The sequence below is a fragment of the Brassica napus genome, chromosome C7 (assembly GCF_020379485.1).
Source record: "Brassica napus cultivar Da-Ae chromosome C7, Da-Ae, whole genome shotgun sequence".
NCBI classification, from domain to species: Eukaryota; Viridiplantae; Streptophyta; class Magnoliopsida; order Brassicales; family Brassicaceae; genus Brassica; species Brassica napus.
This window is the reverse complement of record NC_063450.1, coordinates 15105408-15127496: the sequence shown is the minus strand read 5'-3', so window position 1 is coordinate 15127496 and position 22089 is coordinate 15105408. Positions and strand designations below refer to the sequence as shown.

General features: G+C 34.3%; 2 protein-coding genes and 2 long non-coding RNA genes across 5 annotated transcripts; 3 read left to right on the top strand and 1 right to left on the bottom strand.

Annotated features, from left to right (window-relative positions):
* Positions 1-465: 465 nt before the first annotated feature.
* Positions 466-6415, top strand: LOC125590230. The gene is made up of 2 exons (XR_007326483.1): positions 466-730; positions 2925-6415. It is a non-coding gene; the product is annotated as an uncharacterized LOC125590230 (long non-coding RNA).
* A 6848-nt stretch (positions 6416-13263) lies between these two features.
* Positions 13264-15594, top strand: LOC106380975 (cell division control protein 45 homolog). Its single transcript, XM_022705916.2, has one exon. The coding sequence runs from the start codon at positions 13663-13665 to the stop codon at positions 15412-15414; it is 1752 nt and encodes a 583-aa protein (XP_022561637.1). The 5' UTR covers positions 13264-13662; the 3' UTR covers positions 15415-15594.
* On the bottom strand, positions 15585-17887 carry LOC106380977 (oleoyl-acyl carrier protein thioesterase 1, chloroplastic). Its single transcript, XM_013820828.3, has 7 exons — positions 17337-17887; positions 16986-17119; positions 16778-16891; positions 16580-16675; positions 16405-16492; positions 16241-16309; positions 15585-16149 (listed from the first exon to the last, which is right to left on the bottom strand). The coding sequence occupies exons 1-7, from the start codon at positions 17664-17666 to the stop codon at positions 15892-15894; spliced, it is 1089 nt and encodes a 362-aa protein (XP_013676282.1). The 5' UTR covers positions 17667-17887; the 3' UTR covers positions 15585-15891.
* Positions 17888-19184: 1297 nt separating this feature from the next.
* Positions 19185-20124, top strand: LOC111207659. Of its 2 annotated transcripts, none has more exons than XR_002659892.2 (2): positions 19185-19579; positions 19881-20124. It is a non-coding gene; the product is annotated as an uncharacterized LOC111207659 (long non-coding RNA). The 2 variants fall into 2 exon arrangements; XR_002659891.2 differs by having other exon boundaries at positions 19185-19608.
* The last annotated feature ends 1965 nt before the right edge of the window (positions 20125-22089 follow it).

Sequence of the window (22089 nt, the reverse complement as noted above, 5' to 3'; positions counted from 1 at the left end):
GCTTCGTAGCGACCGAGCTTTGGCTCGGACTTGGTTGGTACGCAGCGACCGGACAGCGTGTATGCGTGGTAATTACGCAACGGTCGAGCTTGGTTAGTTTTGTTTGAATCTTCAAGGATACTTTTTCGTAAAAACTTCGTGTTTGGTTATATTTTACGAAAGTTACATCTTCCTTTTTACTATCTCTTTCGGAAATACGGTCTCCGAGGATTTTCGGGTGGTAATTCCGTCGTAACCGTTTTTTACTCCAACATCGATTTATTTTTTAATTCATATTCTATTATAATTTTCTATTTCTGATTTCTAATATTACTTTACTATACTAGAATGTCAAAAGATGTTATGTCGACAACATCATCTGGCTCCCTTTTGACTTTGTCAAATTGTACCCAAGTTTCTTCGGATCATATTCCATTTGACAATCGCAAAACAATTTCTCAGCTGTTAACATCATATGAGGTAAGTTGTATTTTGTACTCTTTCGTCAAGTTTTTAAATCAGTTACATATGCAGCCATTTCATTTAAGTTTTCTCTTTATCCGTAGGAAACAAGGTGTTGTATATATGCAACAATATGTGCACTTAAAATTGAGGCTCCTTGGTGGTATCTTGGCTGTCCATAATGTGCTAAGAAAGTAAACACCTACTTAAACCCTGAAACTGAAGCAATAGAAATGGATAAGTTCTCATGTGACGGATGCGAGACAATTGTTTGTTATACAAAAACAAGGTTTGTCATTAAGCAATGTATATCATCTTTTTTTTGTCAGTATGCTAAACTATAATTTATTTTCACAGATATCAGGTTCATTGTAAAGTCTTGGATCATTATTCGTTCATCTTTTAGCTTCAGAAAGTTTGTCACAACCTGAACATGTTTGGTCGGAAACATAGCATTTACTTTCTGATGACATTTTATATATGCAACATGCAATCCTCCAGAGGCCGGGTTTGTCCTTACAATAATAATATATAAAAAGGTACATCTCTGGAAGATTACATATATGACTTATACTAAACACTAGACGTATATGATATTTAGTTTTGTACAATATTTTTTTTTGTATTTTGTAAGACATAATATTTTCCAAATTCTAAAAGTTTCACAGTTTTTATAAATAATTTGCTACACGTATTATTGATTTTTCTAATTCCTTAATTTTTCAGGACTAGAAATGTCAAATGATCAGCTAAAGAATCAAACTTTGTTGGAGATCGAAAAGCAGTTACGCTCCAGTGGAAATACTCTCGAAAACTTCTCTTCAATGCCATTTCCCACAAACAACAATATTCCTTCTATGGTCAATAGATTGATAACTGATGAGCTGTGTTACGACAGAGACGCATGTGCTCAGGAACATCAAAGATTACAGTCTAGATTGACGTCTGAACAAAGGGATATTTATAATACTATCATGAAAGCTGTCACAACAAATTCTGGTGGTGTGTTCTTTGTCAATGGATTTGGTGGGACAGGGAAGACATTCCTTTGGAAAACTCTATCAACATACATTCGTTCAGTTGGAGATATCGTCTTGAATGTAGCTTCAAGTGGAATGGCAGCACTGTTACTCGATGGAGGACGCACAGCTCATTCTCGGTTTTCAATCCCATTACAGCTGAACGAAAGTTCCACTTGCTCATTTACCACAAATAGCGAGATAGCTGAATTGTTATTGAAAGCTAAGTTGATCATTTGGGATGAGGCACCAATGTTGCACAAACATTGTTTTGAAGCTCTAGATAGAAGTTTGAAAGATGTTTTACGAGCAGCAAAGGCTCCTAACTACAATAGGCCATTTGGTGGTAAGACTATTGTTTTTGGAGGTGACTTTCGCCAAGTGCTCCCAGTAATTCATAGGGGTAGCAGGCAAAAAATGGTGCAAGCTTCTCTCACTTCTTCTGTGCTGTGGAAATCTTGCAAGGTGCTTAGTTTAACAAAGAATATGCGGCTAACTGTTGATTCAGACCCAGCAGAAGCTGAATCCATCAAAGAATTCTCCGAATGGATTCTAAAATTAGGCGATGGGAAGTTATCTGAACCCAATGATGGTGAAGCAGTGATTGATATACCAGATGACATGCTGCTCATGGATTCACTTGATCCAATCACGTCAATCACTAATGCCACGTTTCCGTCACTGATAGAGCATATGGAGGATGAGTCTTTTTTCAAAGATCGTGCTATATTATGTCCCACAAATGATGTTGTCAATGAGGTCAACAATCACATCATGGATCTTCTTCCGGGTGATTTACAGACATATTATAGCTCTGATAAAATCTGTGAATCAGATTTCAGTGATAAAAGAGATGAAGATGTCACAGTTGAATTCCTTAACTCGATTAAGTGTGCAGGAGTGCCCAACCATGTTCTGAAGCTAAAGAAAGGGGTTCCAGTTATGCTTCTAAGAAACATTGACCAGAAATGTGGTTTGGTCAATGGAACTAGATTGCAGGTAACACAACTGGGAACTCATATCATTGAAGCAAAAGTCATTACTGGTAATCATGTGGGGGGTAAGATCTATCTGCCAAGAATGGTCCTTACACCTACGGATGCTAGGTTGCCATTTCAGTTTCAGCGAAGACAATTTCCGATTTCTCCCTGCTTTGGAATGACAATTAATAAGAGCCAAGGTCAGAGTTTATCTCATGTGGGGATCTACTTACCAAAACCAGTTTTTTCACATGGTCAGCTATATGTTGCTGTGTCAAGAGCCAAAAGAAGGGGAGGTTTGAAGATCCTAATCATTGACGAAGAAGGCAAGAGAGCAAAGAAAACAACAAATGTTGTTTTTAAAGAAATATTTCAGAATTTCAGACAAGAATGATGAATTGTCAGGTAGTAACTATGTAAATATAGTCATAAATTTTCTTTGCAAACTCTCTTATACGTAACATATGTACACTACTATTTTCAGGTACATGTGTGAAGGACATCTTCAGATACGTGCATCAACAGCAGTAAAACACATGTCAATCACATTGATGCTTAAGCTTACCTTGATTTTATGTATATATTAGGATCTATAAATATCTCTGCAACTTTGTACAGCTGGTTTTAACAATGAAATTGGTTTATCTTGGGTTAATTAGACTGCATACAAGTGATCATGCTTCTCTAATTCAAATTGATTATCTATCTTAGATTTTATTTGTGAATCAAGTTACAATTTACGATCAGAAAACAACCTAATGCAAAAGTCCATGAAATGTTACCGATAATCCTAATATTGATATATATGTAACACTTAAGATGATTTATGTACCTCGATTTTATCAAATCGTTCATTTAATAAAACAAATGACAGAGATAGTAAAAATCACGAACCTAGGATGTGGCGATCATATGGTTGTGTCGATGCCACCTCTAGGAAATAAAGCCGTATCCGTATCAGTTTTGAAAATTAAATTAGTCAAAGGCTGATAAGATTTACAATATAGCTCACCTCAGCTTAGAAATACCCTTTATACTTGAGACGTGATGTCTTAACATGAAAATATGAAACATGAAAATAAGCAATAAGAAAGGAAGCCATTAATAATGTGATGATCGTGGAGAAAAGAAAATGAACAAGGCAAGAAGAAAACGTGAGTGACTTTTCACAAAATAATGACAATTGGAAATAATCTTCACTTTGATCTTCCCCCAATATTTCTGCAACTCCTAAGAACCTAATTTCCTAAATTTATTCTCATCTTCATGTTAAAAGTTAAATTTTTATATATTCAGTTGCATATAAATAAATGATAACAAATTTAATTTTACTACGCAGTTTCAAATTTCAATTTTTTTTTTAATTTATACAGTTAATTTTGTATAATATTAAAAAATCATTTACTAATTATATATGGAATCTTATTTTTATCCTATTGGCAATGCCCGTGCATTGAACTGCAGTTATGAATCATCAAAAATAATTTTGTTGTGCACTCTCAATTGCATCTTCAAGAACCATATCAATAGACACAGTTTTATTTTTATCTCTACAGCTTCCACAATTTCAGAATGAGGTATATCTCCAATCCGAATTCCGGTTCGGCTTTTTGGGTTTCGTTATTTTGGTTTAAAAAAAAATAACTACCATATTAAAACCATATCTACTTTGGTTTGGTTTGGTTTATATACCGTCGGTTTTCCGTTTACTACCAAAAACTATGAATATATTCACTTTTATGACATTTTATGAATTTTACTTTATTTGATTAGATATCGGCTTTATTAAAACATGAAAATAATTAGTAACCATATTTAGTTAATAATAATATTTTAATAGAATAAAAATAAGAAAATAGTAATGCATTATATTATTAAATAAGTAAATGGTAGCACACATATTTGTCAACGAAAAACTTAAATTTTATTTAATTTGATAAAAAAGAAAAAAAAGCTTTAACTTAAAACAAAAAAAAATTGAATAACTAAAATCAGCATTTTAAGTATGGAGATCATATCAATAAAATAAATTATTTATATCTTATTATATATATTATATAATTTACATATAATTATACTACTATATTTAAATTAATCGGTTTGTTCTGTTTGACCGGTTTATATACTAAATCATATTCATATACAAATTTAATTTTACAATGCAGTTTTAAATTTCAAAATTGTAATTTATATAATTAATTTTGTATAATATTAAAAATCATTTACTAATTATATGTGGAATTTTTTTTATGGTAATGGCAAATCCCGTGCATAGCACCGGCCAAAATACTAGTTTTATATAATCAGTCGGGGATACGTGACCCCGAACTCATCAAGGTGGGTCCATCCCTGGGTCAATCCAAATCATTTCGGACGGGACGGATCATAGTTACGTCCAAATAGAAAGTGGTTTAAATGGGTTCAAGACCAACTTCACGGTAAAAATACGGACATCAACCATGCGGCAAATACTTTAGATTTTGGTTTAATTAATTTAGGGGAAAGCTGGACTTTTTCTTCTTTTCTCTTTCTTTTCTACGCGGAAACACACAATTTTACATTTAGGTAATAAATTATTTTACGATTTTTGTGAAAAAAAATTTGGAAGATTAGGAACATTTCTAGTATCAACCTTAAAAACTTCAAATATAAGATTTTGTTTACTCTAAAATCACTGCAGAACATCTATACATATATGTTTGAGATTGTTTTAGTCTCTATATTTATGTGTCTTTTAAATAACTAGGTTAACGTTTCTATTTTTCATTTTAATTTACAATTTCTAATATACATTAAAAGTAATAGATTCAATATGTTTTAGCTAGAACATATATATAATTAACGAAGAGATTCATATATTACATTATAAATAGTTATATTTAGTATATTTGATATCTTGCATAACTTATGTTTCAATTTTTTTTTAATTATCATTTATTACAATATAGCGTTTAATACTGTTTGTAATATTTTTAATGTATGTTTTATTGTTTATAAGAGTTTGTAACTTTTACTAACTTGAATCAATATTGATGACTATAATGTAAATGTTTTTTAAAGTCAGAGTTAAAGTTTTATTATTGAGGAAAAACTTCTTTAAACTTCACATTTAAAGTTTAATAAGCTTTAAATAAAATTACTTTGTAAGATGCTCTTACCACAAAAGAAAAAAATAACGATTTGGGTACAGCATACAATTTTAGTGTTTGAATGTTAAATGAAAACAAAATACAATTTTATAGTGTTGGTTGGCGGTAAACACTATTTTATGGTTTTGTAGAAAACATTATTTGGATTTCGTAGAAAATTTTTTTTTTGCAAATCAACACAATTTGTACCCTAATTTTACAATGGATTCTCTCATCAATGGAAATTCGAAAACATGGAATTTACAGGCAATTCGGTTTTCAGTGGATTTTCAAACACTGCCAGAGTATGGACACACGGACTCTCCCCTGAAGGCCTTTTGGTGGAAAGTATATTGACCACCTAAAATATAACATATTCTCTGGCAAATGGTATCAGAATGTATAGCGGTTAAGAAAATTTTGAGAGCAAAAGGAATTCAAGGTGATACGCTTTGCGCCAGATGTGGAGCACCTGAGGAGTCTATATATCATGTCTTTTTGAATGACCACTGGCTGTTCAAGTTTGGACACTCTCAACGGATCCCATCAAATCTAGATATTTTTCCTACTCAGTCTCTTTTCGCAAACATGGATCATCTGTTTGGAGAGTTTTTCCGCATACGGAATATCATCTATTTGCATGGATTTTATAGTGCATATGACTAAAATAGAACAATAAGATTTTTAGCAATATGGATGTTAATCCCGGAAATACTCTCAAATTGGCAGAAACATAATCATTGCTTTGGACAGAGGGACATGTTTACCTTACACAAAGGACTGACCATAATAGATCGGTAGAGGTGGCAACTTTACCGGCTATACTAGGCCGATGGTGTTTTACGAATAGATCATAGAAAGATATTGAAAGTTACTCGGGACGAGGATTGTATAATACATTGGAAAGTTTTGATGGATTAATGGGGGTGAGGAATACTAGGGCCAATCAATCACCACTCATTTGGACAATGGAATGTATGAAGAATTTACATCAATTTAATGTAACATTTGCAACAGAATGCTTTCAATTAATAAAGATGGTTTCAGAACCAGAAGAATGACGAGCCTTTGCAAGTTATTTGGACGATATCAAGATCCTGAAAGAAAGTTTCCACAGCTCATAGCTCATTCATATACTCTGGACGCATAATTCAAGGACAGACAGTCTCGCATGAAATTCCAGCAAGCAATTGTCGTTTATCGTCCATATGGATACTACCATTTTGGTCTGAGAGTTTTTGTGAGTTATTTTAAGTTGTTGACAGAAAAACATTATTTTGCAGTCTGACTGAAAAACATAATATGGGATATTAACATAAAACATGATTTTCGGTTTTAACATACAATTATTTCGCGTATTGACATAAACATATATTTTCTGAAATTTAAGATGAGGTTAAATTGAGCTCTCCATGAAAAAAAAAACATATTAATAAGGTTTTTATTGGGCACAGTCACTTTTAAGACTATCCTTTATGGACTGAGCAAATACAACCTATAAGAACAAATGGTCTGTGTCCAATTGGGAACGTACGCGCGGCACACCATTTTGATAGATCTAGTATTTTAACTTTTTGAGTTGATAACACTAGGACGGGTCTTGTTTCTGTTTGAGTATTGCTTCTGGAGATACATCACTCTACTTGAAAGCATGCAACCTAATTACTAATAGGAGTTGACGAATGTGTATTAAGTACTGATTTATGCTCTTATTATCCTGCAAATGTTTGGTTTTGATTAAGTTCAGGTTGGACACAGTAGGGTTGGATTAAAGAATTTCCCTATGACAAATGTACTAGTGATCTGGTTGAAAGCCTCAATGTCGAAGCAGAGGGTCGGTTTAATAATTTTATGAGCTCTAGAGCAAAAAATTGTTGGACATTTAAAAGTAACATTTACTAAACAAAATTAATAATAATTTTAAAGATTATTATAAATAATACTATTCTAAAATATTTTATAAAATATTTTAGAGATTTTTTTTATTAATTTTATATCAAGTAATATATTTAAAAATACAAACCTTCAACTATTAAGAAATGGAGGCATAGGAGCACACGAGGTGGATCCGGAGTGACCACACCGCTTGTACCCCATTAAAAAAAATCAGCTTAGACACAAAGGTATACGATGCAACTTTCCATGATCCACGGCTAAAAATTACCCATAATTTTTTATAATTGATTTTATTTTTTTACCATAAAAAGATTTTTTGACCAGAAAAAAATTCTAATTTAGTTATAATGTTAATTTTTGAAAATTTGTTTGTTTATACATCAAGTTTTTTTCTTCTTCTCTGCTACACAAAACCCTATAATTCTCTTTTCTCTAATAAACATAATTCTCTTTTGTTCTTCTCTGGTACTATCTCTTTTAAACATTTGTCTCACTATTATTAATTTGTTTTCTTTTACATTTTGTCCCAAGGCCTATGAATTGGTCAAGCCGTGGGTGATGCTTAACTAATAACTACCAAACATGAATTTGAGGCAGATCTTGAATGCCTTGTTATGCATGAGCTAAGGAAAAATGTTGGATGTTGTTGCCCAGCTGGAAGAGGAACTAGAGTTACAGAGTAAGTAGATAGACCTGACACCTGAGTATTTATGCATTTGCTCAGGTTTGGTTTTATGGGCTTTGAATAGTTTGAGTATGGTTCCTTAAGACTCATTTGTGTATTTATAAGAATTTTTATTTTATGTATTTCACACTTCTTTTATGTTTTGGTTAAGTATATGTATTAAGAACCGGTAAATACCCAACTGCCAAAACCTTATTGGATTTGATTTGGTTTCATTGTTTTATATCCAAACTATCTAAAATTACTGAAATTATTCCAAAAACATAAGAAGTAAACCGGACTATACAAGTTAACCGAAATACCCAAAACAAATTAAAATTTTAGTTCAATTTTACAAAGTTTGTGTGCTTTTTTCAATAAAAAACGTAAAAAAAAAAACTACATTTGTTGTAAATAAAGGCGAAGAGGTAAATGTATATATATTTATATTGAAGAAAAAGGCGACAGCGATGGAGAGAGAGATATGATTATATTTGTTTGTATTATAAAGTAACGAAAGAGATTCATAAGAGAGACAGCTTTTCATTCATCTATCTTCTTATCTATGACTTATTCTTGGGTTCAACCTTTAGGATGAACCTATAGGTTAACCAACCAATAAAATTATCTTATTTCATATTTGATATCTTTTAAAAAAAGAAACAAAATTTTATCAAATTATATTATGTTTTTTAAATTAAAAGGTAAAAAAAAGAAAGAAAAAATAGTAGTAATTACAAAAAAAATATGCAAAACATTAAATTCTAAATCCTAATCCCTAAACCCTAAATCCTAAACCCTTGGGTAAAGCTTGAACTGTAGGATAAATCCTAAACTCTAAATCAAAATCACTAAACACTGAAACACTCAAGGATTTAGGGTTTAGGATTTAGGATTTAGGATTTAGGGTTTAGGATTTTATTGTTTAGCGTTTTTTTATTTAAAGTTTATGATTTATCCAAGGGTTTAGATTTTACCCAAGAGTTTAGGGTTTAGGGATTATGATTTAAAGTTTAGTGTTTTGCTGACGACGCTAAAAATATTTTTTTAAAAATTTTTTTTTCTGTAACTACTATTTTTTTTACTTTTTCTTATTTTAAAAACATAATATAACTTGACAATATTTTGTTTCCATTTTTAAAAGATATCAAATTTAAAACAATGAAATCCTATTGGTTGGTGAACCTATAGGTTCAGCCTAGGGACCCAAAAATAACTCTTTATTTATTACACAAGTGATCTCTCCTATATATAGGAGTTATGAGTCGGTCAAAATACAGATATTTGTACGATAAATAATAAAACAATGATGGACAGATATACATTGTCCATAAAAGGACAAACGTAAATGGATAGTCATTATCCAATTTTGTTATTATCTTCAACATTCCTCCTTGACTATTCATTTCTTCTATTACCTAATGCCTCATTAAAAACCTAATCATGAAAAAACCCATTGGAACAAAAACCATGACAAGAGAAAAAGAGTACACTGTCGTAATCTCCCCCTGAGCTTTCTCATCATAGATAACGCAAATACCGCATTCCGATACCGTAGACATGTTTTCGGAATGTTGTAGTCGGAAGAGATTTGGTGAACAAGTCAGCTGGATTATCGCATGACCGTACTTACTCGATGTCCACCTCTTTATTTTTCTCGAACTCCCTTATATATGAGAAAAATCTTGGAGGGATATGATTTATTCTGTCGCTTTTGATGTAGCTTTCTTTGAGTTGAGCGACACAAGCCGAATTGTTTTCAAATATTTTCGTCGGCTTTTTTTCGTTGACTATTCCGCTTAATTCTTATATGTTGCGACTCATTGACCGAAGCCAAACATATTCTCGACATGCTTTGAAGAAGTCGAAATCTAGGATCGTTTCTCGGAACGCTATGTAATCATGGTTTCACCAATTGTAAAACCATATCCAGTTTGTGTTTGACTTTATAAATAGCATGTATCTGCAAATCGTGCCGTAAATATATCACCGGTTACCGGTTCAAGATACCTTATATACGACTTGTTCTAACTCTTCCAGAGTTCGATACATTCCCGAGAGCATCTTTAACTCTCCAGGGACTACTAAATATCAAGATGCAACTCAGGTCATTTTTGTCCTGCCAGACATATCAATATACTGCATCTATTTTAAATTTTCTCCAATGACCTCGGAACAAGTCGTTTTTCACATCTCAAGGTCATCTTTTCATTTCATTCCCTAGAGAAATATATACCTTGGACTTTTGGTCCAAATCTCTCGTTTTTCTTACGAACTTTATATCGAATTGATGGCCAATCAATTCACTCTACCCTCATACATAGAGGTAGATTCATAATCCTTATTTATATAGTTTTTTTTTTTTATTTTATCGTCGACAATCTATTTTCTCTTTGGTTTCATCTTTTTATCCGTACTGATATGGTTAATCGAGATCTCTTTATCATCATCAATGATTTACCCAGGTACCTGACTATTATATTAACCATATCAATGGTCTCATCATGAGATTCATCCTCTATTTATATTTTTGCTCCTTTTCGAGGACTCTTTGGAACCAAAGTGGTCTATCACGTCTCTAGCGTGCCATAGACTCATATATCATCCGTTTAGGACACTATTTTCTTATTGGAGCATTTTCAGCTAGAATATGAGATTTCATTATTTCATCAAAATGTCTGGCAGGCATTTTGTAAATGGATTTTTTTATTTTTTATTGTAATCCATTTCACATATCTCATTCCATCAGCTTATCATATGCTTCGAGCAAACTTGCGATCATATTTCTAATTATCCATATACTTTATCCCTCTGGATTGTATATGTCTTTATTACATGCACAACTGCATTACACCCGATCATGGGGATCATCTTACTTGAATTTACTTTATCAAGTTCTTTTTCTAGTGCGAACATAATTTTTCAATGTTCCACTCACTAGGATTCTTTAATTCTCCCCCTCGAGATGATGACACTCCATGTCTAAAATCTCGTACTGAATCCCACTCTAGAACCAATAACATATTCAGTTTTCCCATTTGGGATGAATTATGTTTCAAATCCTTTAGAGAGATCTTAATTTGGGGTCTGCTTAAAGAAATCACATATTGTGAACTTGTTTGATGATTCATCACCCATGATGGTTTCATTTATTTTCTTGACATGCTATATGTGAAAAACTTCTGGTTTTTCAACATTTCATAATAATGTCGATAACATTATTGAAGATGGCTATATATCAGTAAACTTCGGGTTTACCACTCATTTATAATTTTGCCATCTTTTTCTTATGCATGTCTTTTTATCATAAGCTCTTCTAGAGCCAATAATATGTTTATATTACTAGATACTATACTTATTTAATTTGAAAGAGGAAAGATATTTGTTACCTTTAGTAGTCATGACGATGACCCAATACCTGTCAGGTTTATTTTTCTCCATCCTGAATCTCAAAATCTTATTCAGGAAAATAATTCTCATATCACATCGATATTTCATTTTCATTTTCTGGACCAACCAGAAAATCTGAATCATCAAGATGAGTATTCAAGCTATGAAAGATGGTTCGGGCTCATAAGAGACGAAGTTTAATATACTTTCTTTCTCTTTTTCTTTTTGATTCTCGATATAGATCGGCTAAATATTTGGCGTACGACAACTACGTACTCAATTTTCTTTCTGGCCGTATCTATAGCAAACCTTTTCTGTTTGCCTTTTATCACCCGACCACTTTCATTTTTCGTGGAAGTTTCATTATTCTCATAGGGATGGAATCTTTTTTCTCGTTCTCTTCCACGACCACGATAGCGGTTTCAACCGCATCCACACCCTTGTCCTTTTCAAGAAGGACCGATTTGATGGTTTAGTATCATGAGTTTCTTTTCTTTTCAATTCTCACGGAGGATTTACATCAACTCCAACAATTTGGTGAATCCTTTCTTTCAAGGATTTGATTATTCAAAGATCTTCTAGATCTTTCTAATGATACACCTCATCTTATAAGCCATCATTAAAGTGGTGTAAATTATCATGGCTTTATCTTTTTCTCATCCGATATAGTTTCAACTTATCGATGATTTCTCAAAGCTCATTTTTTTTCAGGTGCATCTTTGCACCCACTGCCCAGGTCATATAACTATTTTCCGTAATATCAAGGGCATTTATTTTGAGCTTTGTCAAATTTGATATGATAACCGAATTCATAGAATAATAATATATAGACGGAAATTGAAATGCAGAAACTAAATGCATAAATTTAAATTGCAGAATTTTAAAGAGCATAAATAAAATTGGAGGCTTAGCCTACCACATGATCCGAGAAGTCTTAGACTACCATATTGATCATTTTTCAAAGTCTGAGGAGACATGGTTTACCATTTTTACTTTTACTTATTTCAAGGTCCGAGGAGACTTAGTCTGCCATTTTTTATCTTTATTTTTATTTTTTCATTCAAGGAGGCAACGCCTACCACGTGTTTCTCTGATCGTGAAGGCATAGCCTACCATAACGATCAGTCGGGGAAGACAACGCCTATCATCCCGAAAATAAACGGAGAAGACCTAGCCTCTCACTCCGGAACAATAATAAAATTTAAATAAATTAAGTATATTGAAACACATAAATTTAAACATTACCTCGACTAGTTTAAGAACTTTCGAATTGATAAACCTCAGTTGGCCAGAACTTCGTGCTGATAACGTGTTGTAAATAAAGGTGAAGAGGTAAATGTATATATATTTATACCGAAGAAAATATACGATGGAGAGAGAGATGATTATATTTGTTTGTATTATAAAGTAACGAAAGAGATTCATAAGAGAGAGAGCTTTTCATTCATCTATCTTCTTTTATTTATTACACAAGTGATTTCTCCTATATATAGGAGTTATGAGTCGGTCAAAATACAGATATTTGTACGATAAATAATAAAATAATGATGGACAGATATACATTGTCCACAAAAGGACAAACGTAAATGGATAGTCATTATCCAAATTTTATTATTATCTTCAACAACATTCAGTTTTTCTTGGGGTGTTTTTGGTTAAAATAATTATTATTTTGGAATTGTAAATGGATATTTTGGTCATTTTAAATTTAAATAACTAATGTTTTTAGTCGGAATTGTCTGACTACCATAAAGGCAGGGTCATGCTCCGTGGATGCGGATCGTTCCCTCCTCTTTCCTCAATTTTCAGCGCCAACGTCAAAGTTTTGGCGGCCGATAAAAAATATTTTGAAATTTTTGAAGATTTTAACCTCCAAAATTAAAAGAATTCTAAACATTTCAATACGAGAGAAGAAGAAGAAGAAAGAAACCTCCTGCCCCCAGATCTTTATCTTCCTCTCTCTCTCTCTCTCTCTCTCTCCATCTTTGCTTGATTTGATTTACTTCAGTCTAATTAGAACCTCAAAAAAAATTCAGAGAAGAAGTCGAATCTCAGGTACTTTTTGGCTGCGGTTTCTGCTATCTCTCATCTCAATCCTATTCAGGGTAAAAAATTAGGGCTCTCTAAAGCTTAGTGGGCGAATAATGGTGAGGATCCAGAAAGTAGAATCGTTTTACGGCAAGCTTCGCGAAACGGCCACTTGCTCGTCTTCCCAGAACCCTCTCCTCATATTCCCTTCATCATCCGACGTCGATTCCATTTGCGCCCTCAAGGTCATAACTCACATCCTCGAATCCGATTCGGTTCACTACTCGTGTTTCCCTGTCTCCTCGTTTCTCGAGATCCACAAGTACGCTGGTCCTGGCCTCTGCTCTTCCTCGGCGAGTCCCGTCACCATACTGTTGATTAACTGGGGCTGCCACCGTGATCTGAAGCTTGTGCTGAAGCTAGGTCCCGCGGCTCGTGTCTTTGTGGTGGATAGTCACCGGCCTATTCATTTGCATAATCTTAGCGATGAGAATCACCAGGTTGTTGTTCTCCACACTGATGATGATGAGAGGCAAGCGGATCTCGCCTACGATTTCGATGTCTTGAAATTGGCCAACGAGAGCTTTCAGATTCATCAAGAAAGCGGTGATGAATCTGATGGCGAAGAAGACGAAAGTGATGATGATAGGCCAAGTAAGAGGAGGAAAATGGGTGACGACGGTGTGAAGCTTTTCAAGAAGCTGAAGAGGGATTATTACAAGATGGGGACTTTCCACGGGAAGCCATCTGGTTGCTTGTTGTTCGAGCTCTCTCACCTGTTGAGGAAGAACACCAACGAGTTGCTCTGGCTCGCTTGTGTTTCCTTGACTGATCAGTTTGTTCACGAGAGGTTGACCGACGAAAGATACCAAGCTGCGGTTATGGAGCTTGAGCAGCACATCAATAGCTCCGGGAACATAGACAAGATCACTTCCGTTACTCTCAAGGACGGAACCAAGGTCCGAGCGCCTGACTGTTCGACAATCTCTTACGAAGAAGAGCCTAGGCTTATGCTGCTGAGAGAGTGGAATCTGTTTGACTCCATGCTTTGTTCCTCGTACATCGCTACTAAACTCAAGACGTGGAGTGATAACGGGATCAAGAAACTTAAGCTTCTTCTAGCGCGTATGGGATTTGCGCTTATCGAGTGCCAGCAGAAGTTTCCCTACATGAACAACGAGGTGAAGAGGAAGATGAAGCAAGAGTTTGATCGTTTTTTGCCAGAGTATGGGCTTAATGATTTCTACTACAGGAGTTTCTTGCGCCTTCATGGATACAGCTCAAGGGTCTCTGCAGCTGATGTTGTCTATGGTATTACAGCGCTTCTTGAATCGTTTCTCGGTTCAGGTGGCTCCTCTTCTTCTAAACAGTTTGGAGAAGCTTATGACGCTTTGTCATTGAACAATCTGGATAAACTTCGTTCTGGTATGCAACAAGCAATCAAGGTTCAGAGAGCAATTCTCAGACAAGGAAGTGCAGCAATCACCAAAACCGGATGCATCCGAAGTGGAAGGAAGTTCAGATGGGTGAAGGTTGAGGATTCCATTGATGCTAAGTATTTGGGATATCCTCAGGCCTTGACAAAGTTCTGTTACTTTCTAATGGATGCTCTGAGAGAGAAAGGAGCTAGGATGAAGCCAATGCTATGTGCCTGCGCATCTCAACAACCAGGGAAGATACTTGTGGTTGGAGTTTGTGGGAAGCCAAGGCTTGGTGCAGTAAGAGGGAATGCGTTTGGTAATGCTTTCAGAAAAGCAGCTCAAGAGAGTAGAGCTGATTACTTTCACGAGCTTTTCGAGTCCTCATGGATCGTCTTGGATGCTTCTGCTGTTAACTCTTTCATGATTAGATTAACTGAAAAGCTTTGACATAGAGTTCTCAAAGGTATCTTTTTGTTATTCTACTCAATTGTGTTTTTTCATTTTCTAGTTTTCAGTTCTTTTTTTATCTCACATTGTTTGGAATTTTACAAGCCTTTGTAATAGGCAAGAATCTGTTATCAATCATGTCACTTGTTTAATCAAATAACAATAGAGCATTATGTCAAAGTAACTCCTTTTATTATAAGAACATATGAAAAGCAATCTTTTTTTGTTTAAGTTTTCGATAAGATACACGCAGAGACACAAGACAAGACCGGAAGAGACTAAGATGAAATGGGTTTGTTGGCTTAAATCATCAAGATTTGTACAGAAACAAGAACGAAAACTCATAAATTCCACAAAGACTACTCCAATAATTCCAGTTCTCTAGTCTAACCCAAATTTATATTGAAAAAAATGAGACCTGACTAGACTCGTGAAGTATCAGCGACACAGATAGAGGGAACTTAAGAACGAAATGGCTTAGAGATTGGAGGGCTTCTTTCTCCACAGGGTTGTCCCGCGGTTGATCTCCTGACCGTCTCCAGACAGCCTTAAGAGATGTAAGAACTGGCTATCGTTTTGCCCCTGTGCGCCTGAAGATGCAGAGCCATTGGTCCCACCAATCTCTGAGGTGGTAGTGGTGAGTGAATCCACCACATCGTCTTGTTGACATTCTCTTCTGTAATCCAGAGTTATGACCTGAAGTTCGTGCGTGTCTACAATCTCTTGAGGTATGCTCTGTCATAACCAAGAAACAAGATCATATGATTACTCCAGTAAAAAAAATAAAATTATCGAGCTTTTATAGTAAAAATAATCTGGTGATTACCTCAAGAACCCATCCAATATAGGTGACATTATTGACATGCAGGTTCATGTCGAGATCAGCTCGTCTAGGCTGCAAGAAACATTATAATAAAAGTCTTAGAGGAATGCTTAAGGCTAAAGATAGAGAAAGAAAGAGTCCTACGATTCTGTTATTTTTTTTTTTACCTTGAGCCCAATCATCGAATACTGAGCTGGATCTTCGAGTTTCGGAATTTTCTTCAAGCTTCTGTTATTCTCCTCAGGAAATGCTAGTCTACAAGATATACATGAAATAGATAAGTCAGCATTCACGATATAATTGACCAGCAAGCATTTCCCTGGAAATCAAGTGTTGCGTTACCTGAGTTCTTTAGGACAGAAGACCAAGTACTCGTCCCGAACATCATCAGAAACTTTCTGAAGCCGTCGTGTGTCTTGGTTCATCATCACCCACTTGCTGAAACATACATCAAACAACAAATCAGGACAGCACCATAAAATACGGAACATTAAGGTCCCAAACCAATCCAGGAAGCTAAAAAAATGATGAAAAGGAAACCTTGTAGCACGGCCAGTGACTTCACCGGTAGCAACATCCTTAAGAATCCAATCACGCCTAGTCCCGATCCTTCCTTCACTCTGACACCATGTCTCTATCTCAACCACATCACCCCTGTAAACCGAAAGATTCCTCGTTAGTTGTCATCAAAACAGAGACACATCTAGATAGATAGATAGATGAAAAAAAACGAAGCAGAAACCAATACCAAGCAGGGTACTTGTAGATCTCAATGTGCATTCTCGCAGTGACCCAAATGAGATGCAATTTCCTCATGGTAGGTGTTGTCGCAAACCCATCAGTCGAGAATCCTACGCTCTGAGCATGATTACATCCCACCTCCTATATACACATCAATCAACCAACAAAGTTCTTGTCTTTCACAATTGACCAATCAAGATTCATAATTACAAAGATTGATACTTTTTTCCATTCATATAACGAATTGATTATTTTTAGAAAAAGGAAAAAAAAATACGACATGTGCGTGACATTCGAGAAGACCAAACCAATCATCCAATCAAAGAAAATTAAAAAAAACGACATAATATAATCTGACCTGCAAAAGATTAGCGACGGTTTCGACAGTGGCGGTTTTGTTACTTCCAACTTCGTAGGATCTGACGATGAACTTCTCCTTATACGACAAACCATCCTCCGTCAAGCTACCCAATCTGAGCTGATCCGCGAGTGTGCCCAAACCTTGTTCTGCTCGAATCACACTTCCTTGATCAGCAGATACGGTCGCTCGCAAAGGATCGAGAACCGGTTTCCTCAGATGAGAGCACGACACGGAGGAGACGGTTCTCCGATGTGCCGGATCCGGTTGATGAGAATGCGAGAAGAGGGTCTGTAACTTATCAGTCGCATTACACGAGAGCTTCAACATCTTTTCGGGATCGAAGAAGAAAATGTGGGAGACGAGAAGCTTCTTCAGTTTTTAACTTTAATAATAAAGGTTTGAATCTGTAGTAAGTGTTCTCTCCGATGGGTCCGAGGTGAACAAGGAAGGCAAACCAATAACGAAGACTTTTTTAGTTTGCCACTTGGTTGTGTCTGAATTTACGCTTTTGCCATCGTTGGCCAATTGTCAAAGGCGAGATGAGGAAAAAGCCTGGCTCAGTGGCTTCTCTCTGTGTTGTCTCCCTCTCTGTTTGTTTGTAAATGTAGCAAGCACGTGTCTTTCACTCTGTTCTCTCGGTTTAATCACGTGACTTGATTTTGCAATTTTATTTGTTGTTGTTTTCTTTTTCTCAGATTTGATTTTTCTTTTTCTCAGATTTGATTTGTTGCATTGTTGAAGACCTTTTCTTCTTCACATGTATTGTTGAGATTTTTCATATATTCTCTCTTACGCATCACGAAATAGTATATTCAAATTTATTGTCTACCTTCTGAACCACTACCACACCAACTGTGTCGGACGATACAACCAACATCACACAATTTTTATAATAATAATAATAATCAGTATTGCATTTCATGTATGTATATAAATAGTTGCGGATTTTTTTGTTTTGAACAAAAAAAGAAGATCAGAAGCAAAGACAAAAAAATTGGTTTATTATTCTCACTGATGTGGATAGTCCACATATTATCATGTCGTTTATGGTTTTCTTACAGCGAGGGTTTCTCCAAATCAAAATTGCATTTACAAGCTATCGGATCTGAGATTAGAAAATATCCCTGTTGGGAAACTCACTACTACGCTGCACTATCGTGCGGTAACTCCGGACCTAGCGATTTATTGAAAATTCGAGATAAACGCGGAGAGTATGCGAGGAGTAATTTTTAATAAATTATTAGTTTTAAATATGCATTAATTCATAAATTACCAAGTTAAACCGCAAATCATAATTATATTTTTTCATCCATATATATATAATTATTATCTAGAGAGTGAAAAAAAAAATACAATTTCATTTTCCAGCAAATACATAAATTATTTTCAGCAAATACCCAAGTTATTACGCTTAGATTCAAAAAGACTTTCTGCCATAATGGGCCTATGAAGCTAGCTGTTGAAAATTGGACTCGGTAAGAAAATGTTAAGCCCACAAGAGTTCTGGAACATAAAACCCTAGAATAATTATTCACGCCGCTCTCTTCCTTCTTCTCTTCTGGTGTGATTCAACCAGTCCGTGATGGTGACTTGAGCAAGCCACGCCTCTGTTTCATCGGTATCAGTAACATCTCCTTCAGATACTACGACTGGATTCTTTGAGGCGAGGTTTCTTGTATATGAACGCAACATTGCCGATTTTGTCGCAGACGATTTTCATATTCCACGGCGCATAACGTAAAAACACGCCCTCGGGCCTAGGGATGTTAAAACGGGTACGGCGCCCGCGAGCCTTGACGGGTAGAAGTTAAACGGGTAGAGCCCGTACCCTTTTATGTATGTATAAAGAGTTAACCGGTAGATACAGAGTTTACCCTTTAAGGCCCGTTTATAAACGGGCATAGCTCTAATATAAACGTGCTACCCGTTTATTTTATTTTTTCTTTTACAATACATTAAACGACGCCGTTTTACTAGATTTTCTACATCCCTAATTTTTTCTCAAGCCGTCGGGTTCTCTTCTCTCTTCTTCAAACTCCTTGTAGATGAAATCTGGAAAAGCTTTATGACTCAAACTTGAGAAATCGAGACAAGGGTCCCATCGTTGATTCGAGTCCTTGACTTATGTGATCAGCGATTTTAATTATTAAATCTTGAATACGATGATAGACCGATCTGGGTTTAAGCTGAGATTTTTGATAATGTTACTGACGTGATGCAAACATTTTGACAGCAGCTGGGTTTGAGTTTGATGTTCTTGTCTATTCAAGTAGCTTTTGTCTGATTTTAGTTTTGTTCTTGATTTATTGTGTTTTTTGCGGATCTAAAACTCATTGGTCTTTCTCTCTAATTGCTTAATTGCTTCTATCGCATTGGACCTTCATTACATGTAACACGTTCTCTGTTCTGTTTCACGTTCTTGTCTTCTTTAGTCAATTGGGATTTACACAATGTGATATAAATTTAATGTCTCTTCTTCTCTGTTATTTGGTCGGCTAGATATAATTGTTTTGTGTTAAAATCCTTTTTTTTTCTTTGCAGATCAAAGCTCCATGTAGATGGAGTAGGGATCGTTGGTTTGAGACTAAGAGAGGAGGATGAAGTTGTTTTATGTCTTGTTTCTAAACGGTTTGCAGTTTTTTTTTTAAATTTCAGACACAAGCTTTATGTGATTTCAGATTCTCAGTGGTTTGTTGTATTTCACTTTCTAAGTTTCAGATTTATGTACTTTCAGATTTTAAATATGTATTAGATACACTGCAGATTTTAAATCAGGTTTATTACATGTTATTGAGCATATGAAATAATTAAAACTAGATTTAAAAATTGGTTTTTAAAAAGTTTGTACAATATCATATCTGAAGATAATTAAAACTACATTTAGAAAAAAAAAACAATAAAATAAAAAAATAATTAAAGACAACATCATTAAAAAAAAAAGGTTTAACGTCATCAAAAATTAATTAACTGTAATTAGAAAAAAAAACAAAGTTAAATGGATTCACGGGTCTAAACGAGTATTATAATTGTAAACGGATCACAGTTAAACGGGTTTTAACATGCAGAGCTTTAAGCGGGCATACATTAACGGGCTCTGAACGGGCATAGTTTTAAACGGGCTCGGGTAGCCCGTTTTAACATCCCTACCCTCGGCGGACATAACTCGGTATGGCGTGGAATGCAGCCGTATTGGCTCAATTTGCCACGGCAAGCACACGTTTCACGAATTCTCGGGCGGTTACGCGGCCAGGCGGTTTACCATATTATACACATCTCACCCTAGATATTTGGTTCAATGGTTCAAATTTTAAGTCACCTGGCTTTAGGTTCACGTCCATACTTCATATTAAGGAAAAGTGCATATTTCGACCTGAATTTTACTCATAGTGCTTATTCCTATCTGAAATTTGTAACAGTGCGTATTTTATACCGAACTACATAAGAACTCAAAAATGCAAAATGAACTTTAAGTGTTGTGCCTTTTTCTTCACGAACTTTATATTAGTGCATATTTCATACTGAACTAAACAAAAATTCAAAAATTCAAAAATACTACATGAACTCTCAAAATCGTGTTGATATATAATTGACCATCAAAGGTGTTATTCAACCATTAATTTATCAAATGACGTTGTTTTTAATAAATTATGTAAATTTTTAATTTAAAAATACTACATTTTTAAACGCCTTGAAAATATTACATAAACTCTCAAAATCGTGTTTACATATTAATTTTAAATTTTACAAAATTTATCCAAAATGACGTCATTTTGATAAATTAACGGATGACTAACATCTTTGATTGTCAATCTATATATAAACACGATTTTGAAAGTTTATGTAGTATTTTCAAATTTTAAATTTTACAGAATTTATCAAAAACAAATCTTTTGCCTATGATCTAAAGGCAAACCAACACAAAATTCTAAATTTTACAATATAGTTCAATTTTTAGTAATACTATAAAGTAAATATTAAATTAATAATAATTGGTCTAAATTTATAAAATAATGATTTTTAAAGTTAAATTAAAACATAAATGATTATATATTTTTTTATAAAACTGAAACAATAAAAGTTTGATAATATTTATTTGATTAAAATAAAACTTAAATATCAGTTACTGTTTACAAATTTATACAAAAATAAGCAATTTTCCCAATGATTCATTCTCAGTCACAGTCACAATTAATTTTACAAAAAAATTCCTAAATGACATCATTTTAATAAATTAACGGATTACTAACATCTTTGATTGTCAATATATATATAAGGACGATTTTGAGAGTTCATGTAGTATTTTTGAATTTTTGTTTAGTTTAGTATGAAATATGCACTACTGAAAGTTCGTAAAGGAAAAGGCACAACGCTTAAAGTTCATGTAGTATTTTTGAGTTTTTATATAGTTTGGTATGAAATACGCACTACTACAAAGTTCAGGTATGAATAAGCACGATGGATAAAGTTCGGGTTGAAATAGACACATTTTTCCTTCATATTACATGTCGATTCAATCAGGCGTCTCTTGGCAAGTGTACATTTGCACATAACCTATTTTTCACAAATTTTAGTTAGAGTTTAAGGTCTTTTGCTAAAATATTAGGGGTCCATTTTTACGGATTACATGTGTATTCTTATAAACTTCATATAGCCTACTAAAAGACTTGGACGAGTCTTGATTCAACACTAAAATGCCTTATGTGTACATGTGGTAAATAAAATTGAGAACTAGCAGAATTTTCACTGAATA